Raw genomic sequence first — 6,909 nt, forward strand, 5'->3', positions numbered from 1 at the left:
GCAGCAGCAACAGCAGCAGCAGCAGCAGCAGCAACAGCAGCAGCTGCTGCTGCCTACCTAGAAATTTGATATATCCTGTGCCGTCTTCGTTGGGTTTTTCTCCTGAAAGCAGCAGCAAAGTTTGTGCTGCATGCTGCGCCCCACACGGTGCATCATTTGCTGCTGCTGCTGGATTTTGCTGCTGCAGTGCTTGCAGCGCCAGCCCCAACTGCAGCAGCTGCTTCTGCGCTGCAGGATGCTGCAGCCCCAAAACGCTGCAGCAATTCGCCGCTACGAACAGCCAGCCGCGGAGAGCCTCTGCACACAGCAGCAGCAGCAACAGCAGCAGCAACAGCAGCAGTAGCAGCGACAGCAGCAGGAAGCTAAGAGAGATATTTATCCTGGTGCACGCATGCAATGTTGTTTGCTTCTGGGGCTCTGTACCTGCTGAGGGCTCTGAAAGGAGACTGCTGCTGAGGGCCCGATAAAGACGCTCTAGAGCAGCCACCCATACACTGCATGCACCGCCGCTGCAGCAGGCTGCTGCTGCTGCTGCTGCTGTTGCTGCTGCTGATGCTGTTGCTGTTGCTGCTGCAGCAGGAGGAGGATTCAAAGTGTCTGCTAATGCTGCTAAGGCCCCATCAACAGCTGCTGCTCCCGCTGCATTTGATACAGCCAGTGCATGCGCATGCAGCCCCAAAGCTGCTGCAGTGGATGCAGCACCTGCTGCGTCTCCGCAGCACAGCTGCCTCCCCACAGCACCGAGGCCGCCACACCCACAGCTGCTGCTGCTGCTGCCGTTGCTCAGTTGCTGCTGCTGCAGCTGGGCCTCGAGGGCCCCTGCTGCTAAAGGAAGTTCGTCCCTTGTGAAGAGTCTCTGTGCTGCTGCAGCAATATCTCCGTTTTGCTGCAGCAGCACCAGCAGCAGCTGCCACAGACCAGCTACCTGCAGAGCACACATTCGCTGCGGCTCTTGCTGTGGTCGCTGCTGCTGCTGCTGCTGCTGCATGCGCAGAGCAACAGCCTTCTTAAGAAAGGAGACAAGTGCTGCAGTCGTGCGGGAGTCTGAGGCCCCCAGGGGCCCAGGGTATTCCAGCAGCAGCTGACACAGCTGCGCAGCAGGTGCTGCAGCAGCCTCCCCAGCAGCAGCAGCAGCAGGAGCAGCAGCAGAAGCAGCAGGGGCGCCCTCTGCAGCAGTAAGCAGCTGCATGGTGCTGCGGCAGCAAAGAGTAGAGCCCTCAGCAGCAGCAAACAACCCGCTGCTGCTAACAGCAAAGGGGACGCCACGGGGCCCCACACTATGGATTGCATCAGCAGCAGCAACAGCACTGTGCCGTATGTAGATCGTAGGTGCTGCTGCTGGTGCTGCTGCTGCTGCTGCTGTTGCTCCTGCTGCTGTTGTTGCTGCTATTTCCGCTGGAGCTGCCGGTGCTGCTGCTGTTACTGCTGGGTTCGGAGGGCCCATGCTCAGCTGTTGCTGCTGCTGCTGCTGCTGCAGCAAGGACAAGGGTAATGCTGCTGCTGCTCCAGCAGCCGCTGCAACTGCTGCAGTGGCTGCAGCTGCTGCAGCTGCTGCAGCCGGAGGACCTTGAGAGAGGGAGGCCTCCGCGAAAAGCCCCTCCGTAGCAGCCGGTGTAGCAGCAGCAGCAGCAGCAGCTGCTGCTGCTGCTGCAGTTCCTGCTGCTTCTGCAGGGGATCTGTCTGCCAGGCCCCAGTCTTGTTGCTGCAGCAGCTGCTGCTGGTGTGGTATCTGCTGCTGCAGCTCTTGTTGCTGTTCATGCTGCTCCTGGAGATGCTGCGGCTGCTGCTGCTGCTGACTCACAACGAAGGGGTCGTGGAAAGGCTGCTGCTGCTGTTCCTGTTGTTGCTGCTGCTGCTGCTGCTGCTGCTGCTGCTGTTGCTGCTGCTCCCCTTGCTCCTGCTGCTGCAGCGGCTGCTGGCCGGTTGCAGCTTCTACTTGTGTCTTCTCCGTAGCAGCAAAAGCTTCATCTGAGACGAAGCTGAAAGCAGCATCCGCAGCCGTTGCTGCTACTGCTGCTGCTGTTGCTGTTGCTGTTGCTGCTGCTGCTGCTGCTGCTGCTGCAGAGACAGCTGGGGGCACCAGCGGGGTTGTATCAGAATCTTCAAACAGCCAAGCGGGGTCTTCCTTCCACGGAGACACTGCAGCAAAAGGAGACAGCAAAGAAGACAGATAATAAATAAATAAATAAAATAAATTAAACAAACAAAAAAGATAAAGGAGACACTGCAGCAAAAGGACACATAAGCACACCAACAGCAACAGCAACGCCAGCAGCAACCGCAGCAGCAACAGCAGCAGCAACAGCAGCAGCAACAGCAGCAGCAAACAGCAGCAGCAACAGCAGCTAAGACTTACCCGGGGCCGTGGGTTCGTCGAGTGCCACGTCGGAGACACAAGGCGAAATAGATACAGGTTCAGGCTGCTGCTGCAGCTGTTGCTGCTGCAGCTGCTGCTGCTGTTGCTGAAGCAGCTGCTGCTGCTCTTGTTGCTGCTGCAGCTCTGCCTGTTTCTGCTGCTCCAACTGCTGCTGCTGCTCCTGCTGCTGCTCCTGTTGCACATCAGGCTGCGGCTGTAGGAACTGAGGTAAGGGCACTCCCTGCTGCTGCTGCTGCGGTTGCTGCTGTTGTTGCTGCTGCTCTTGTGCGGCCGCTTCGTGCTGCTGTCCTTGCTGCAGTTGCTGCTGAGCCTGCTGCAGCGGCAGGCTGTGCAGTTCTTGCTGCTCTTGCTGCTGCTGCTCAGGCTGTCCCTCCACCAGCTGATGCAACTGCCGCGTTTGCTGCAAGTCCTGAGGCTGCTGCTGCTCCTGCTGCAGCAGCAGCGGCTGCTGCTGCTCCTGCTGCTGCAGCAGCGGCTGCTGCTGCTCCTGCTGCTGCAGCTGCTGCTGCTGCTGGCCTGAATCTTGCCACAGGAAGGGGCTTGTTTGTGCTATCGGCTGCTGCAGCGGTTGCTGCAGCTGCTGTTGCTGCTGCTCCTGCTGCGGCTGCTGTTGCAGCTGCTGCGGTATTTCAGAGGTGGCGACGAGTGGGTGCTGCTGCGCTGCCTGCATGCCCTGCTGCTCCGGTTGCTGTAGCTGCTGTAGCTGCTGCAACTGCTGCAGCTGCTGCGGTTGCTGCGGTTGCTGCACCTGCTGTTCACTGCTGCCCCACAAGTCTTCGAAGGCCCTAAGCCGCTGCTGCTGCGGCTGCTGCTGCTGCTGGGGCTGTTGCTGCTGCTGTTGCTGCTGCTCTTCCTGCTCCGGGTGCTGCTTCACCTCTTCTTGTTGCTGCTGGGGAGCAGGATGCTGCTGTGCTTCTTGTTGCTGGGCTCCTTGCTGCTGCGGCTGCTGCTGCTGCTGCTGCATTAGCGGCTGCTGCTGCATTAGCGGCTGCTGCTGCTGCAGCGTCTGTTGTGGCTCCTGTTGCTGCTGCTGCTGCAGTGTCTGTTGTGGCTCCTGTTGCTGCTGCTGCTGCAGCGTCTGTTGTGGCTCCTGTTGTTGCTGCTGCTGCAGTATCTGTGGTGGCTCCTGCTGCTGCTGCTGCAGTATCTGTTGTGGCTCCTGCTGCAGTGTCTGTGGGGTCTCCAGCTGCTGCTGATTCTGCTGCTGCTGCTGCTGCTGCTGCTGGTTCTCTGTACTGCCGGCGTCTACGGAGGAGAGACGCGAGGGCCTCCCTGACTCTTCGGCTTGCAATCGCTCTTTAAGCTGTTCTATTTGCTGCTGCTGCTGCTGCAGTTGCTCCTTCAGGAGCTGCTGCTGTTGCAGCAGCTCCTGCGAAGGCGGCATGCTGCTGCTGGGCGAATTTTCCTGCTGCGCCTGCAGCTGCTGCTGCAGCTGTTGCTGCTGTTGCTGCTGCAGCTGCTGTTGCTTTAGTTGCTGCTGCATCTGCTGCACCTGTTGCACCTGTTGCTGCAGCAAACCCGCCTGTAACTGCTGCTGTTGCTGCTGTTGCTGCTGCTGCTGCTGCAGCGAGGGCGTGAGGGTCAGAGGAGGCACTGCAACAGGAGCAGCCCCCGCAGCAACACTAGCAGCAGGGGAGTTGAAGCTGCTGCTGCTGCTGCTGCTGCTGCTGCTAGTGATCGGCAGGCGAGCAAAAGGATTGTGAGGTATATACACCTGGGGAAGGGGCCCCAGACCCAGCTGTCTCTTGGGGGCCCCCTGCAGCAGACCCTCCATACTCCCGGGAGTTGATGAGAGCAGCTGCAGCTGCTGCAGCTGCTGCTGCTGCTGCTGCTGCTGCTGCTGCGGCTCTCCAAAGCTGCTGGTGCTGCTGTTACTTGCAAAGACAAGACAGGGTTTAGGGGTCCCCTGGGCCCCCACAGCAGCAAACGCCGCCTCCGACAATCCCCCGAGTGCAGCAGCAGCAGCAGGTTGCTGCTGCTGCTGCTGCTGCTGCTGCTGCTGGGCTGCGGTGCCCCCTGCGAGAAGCACCTGCCCCAGGGAAGGCAGCAGAGGAGACGGAGCTATGTGTGTTGCTGCTGTCTCCTGCAGCAGCGGAGAGAGGCCCCCCTGCAGCGCAGCAGCAGCTTCAGCAGCAGCACCAGCAGAGCTAATAGGGTTTGCTGTCAGGGGGGGGCCCCCCAGCCCCCGGAGAGGCATAGTGGAGGCCCCAGGGGCCCCCGTACCCTCAGCAGCAGCTAGCGGTAGCACCTGAGGCAGCACTGCAGGAGAAGCAGAGACAGATACAGATGGAAGGGTTTGCATGCGGGTGGGGGCCCCCAATGCAGGTGCTGCTGTTGCTGCTGCTGCTGGTGCTGCTGCTGCTGCTGCTGTTGGTGCTGCACCTGCTGCCTGCGCCGTTAGCTGCGGTGCTGCAGCAGCAGTCCCCATAGAAACCCCTTGAGGGTTTAGGGGCCCCCCTGACACCGTAGTGAGGGCCCCGGGGGTGAAAGCAGCAGCAGCAGGTTGCAGTTGCTGCAGCTGCTGCAGCTGCTGCAGTTGCTGCAGCTGCAAGGAAGCAGAGGGTTGAGGGGGCCCCCGAGGGCCCAGAAGGGCCCCTACTTCTATCGACTGTGCAGGAGACAGAGACACCGCAAGAGAAGGTAAAGAGCTAGCTAAAGAAGCAGACCTCTGAAGGGGCCCCAGGGGCCCCAGGGGGCCCCCCCCTAATGCTGCTGCATGCGAAGACCCCACAGAAGGCATAGACAATGCGCTAACCCCTGAAGCAGCTCGTGAAGGAGGTGGAGGTGTAGGTAGAGACAGCAGTTGTACAGGAGCAGCAGCAGCAGCAGCAGGAGCACCTGTGCCTGCTGCACTCATAAGGGCCCCCCCAGCACTCATAGGGGCCCCTGCTGCAGTCAGAGGGGTCCCTGCTGCTGCTAGAGGGGCCCCTGCTGCTGTGACAGGGGCCCCTGTTGCTGCTATAGGGGCCCCCCCTGCTGCAGCGATAGGGGGCCCCCCTGATGCGATAGGGGCCCCTACAGCAGACAGGGGGGCCCCTGCTGCAGCTAGGGGGCCCCCTGCTGCTGCTATAGGGGCCCCTGCTGCAGTGATAGGAGGGGGGGCCCCTGCAGCCTGCAGTAGGGGGCCCTGGCTAAGCATTTGCCGCTGAAGAGAGAGCTGCGTGTAAGCAGCAGGTAAAAGTAGATAAAATAAAAGTTACGCATAAATAAATACAAGAAAAAGAGCTGTCTCTAACACGAGACCCCGCTCTCGCTGCGGTGTATACGCAGCTGTCTATATATTTATCTCGCTCGCTATCTGCTGTCTGCAAACCCTAAACCCTAAACCCTAAACCCTAAACCCTAGACCCTAAACCCTAAAACTAAAATGCACGCCCGCAAGTAGACAGGAAACACACAATGAAACAGAAACAATAGCCTAAACCCTAAACCCTAAACCCTAAACCCTAGCAGCCGCAGCAGCAAGCAGTAGGAGGCCCCGTAGACAGAGCTGGCGGAGTCTGCTGCATGCATAAAGGTGAGAGGTTAAACAAAACTTTTTAAATAGAAGAGTTAAGGGTTATGGTTAATATAAAACGAGAGCAGCATACACCTGAGACAACTGCAGACACATTTAAAGAGCAGCAGCAGCAGCAGCAGCAGCAAGGGCAGCAGAAGCAGCAGCAGCAGCAGCAACCATGAAACTTCCTTTCCTCTCCTTCAGGAAGGATTCTCTCATTGTGCAGTGTGGGGTCGCTGCATGCATTTGGTGGGCCTGCAAACCAATTTGCTGCTCTCGGCAGCAGCAGCAGCAGCAGCAGCAGCAGCAGCAGTAGTAACAGTAACAGTCACAGTAGCATTAACAGGAGGAGGAGCAGCAGAAGCAACAACGCCGGTATCAGCAGTGTAGTAGCAGCAGTAGCAGCAAACGTAGCAGCAGTTGCAGCAGCAGCAAGTGCAGCAGCACCGGTAACAGCAGCAGCAGCAGCAGCAGCAGCAGCAGCAGCAGCAGTAGTAGAAACAGCAGCAGTAGCGGCAACAGCATCAATGGCAGCAGCAGCATCAGGAGCAGCAGAAGCAGTACAAGCAACAGCAGCAGTAGTATCAGCAGCAACAGTAGCAGCCGCCGCAGCAGCAGCAGCAACAGGAGCAGCAGCAATAGTAGTGGTAGCAGCAGCATCAGCAGCAGCAGCAGCAGCAGCAATAGTGTATAGCGTAGCAGCACACTATCTAGTAGATTCAGAAGCCTAAGGAATCAGTGCCAGTGTGCTGCTGCAGCAGCAGTTCTCCGCAGTAGGAACAGCAGCAGCAGCAGCAGCACTACACAGCAGCAGCACGCATATACAGCAGCAGCAGCAGTATCAGCAGCAGGAGAGGAGGAAGCATTTGCTGCTGTTTGGTTATTCATCTGTCTCCGTTGTATCTTGCTTCTCTTGCTGCTGTGGCTGTTGTTGTTTCTGTTGCTTTTGCTGCTGTTCTTGTCTTGCTGCTACTTCTGTTGCTACTGTGGCTGCTATTGCTGCTGCTGCTGCTGCTGCTGCTGCTGCTGCTGC

General features: G+C 58.9%; 1 protein-coding gene across 1 annotated transcript in view; it reads right to left on the reverse strand.

The window, feature by feature from the left end:
• The window catches only part of EAH_00054770 (sybindin-like family domain-containing protein, putative), a gene marked incomplete at both ends in the record, with an annotated part of 7,534 nt that extends 2,018 nt beyond the window's left edge, over positions 1–5,516 (reverse strand). Inside the window, 3 exons of the mRNA XM_013397741.1 lie at positions 58–297; positions 424–2,139; positions 2,357–5,516. Of these exons, the coding sequence (XP_013253195.1) occupies positions 58–297; positions 424–2,139; positions 2,357–5,516 (5,116 nt within the window). The remainder of the gene's footprint in view (positions 1–57; positions 298–423; positions 2,140–2,356) is intronic.
• Positions 5,517–6,909: the final 1,393 nt, after the last annotated feature.

This window comes from Eimeria acervulina, genomic scaffold (assembly GCF_000499425.1).
Source record: "Eimeria acervulina Houghton genomic scaffold, Eah_scaff1060, whole genome shotgun sequence".
NCBI classification, from domain to species: Eukaryota; Apicomplexa; class Conoidasida; order Eucoccidiorida; family Eimeriidae; genus Eimeria; species Eimeria acervulina.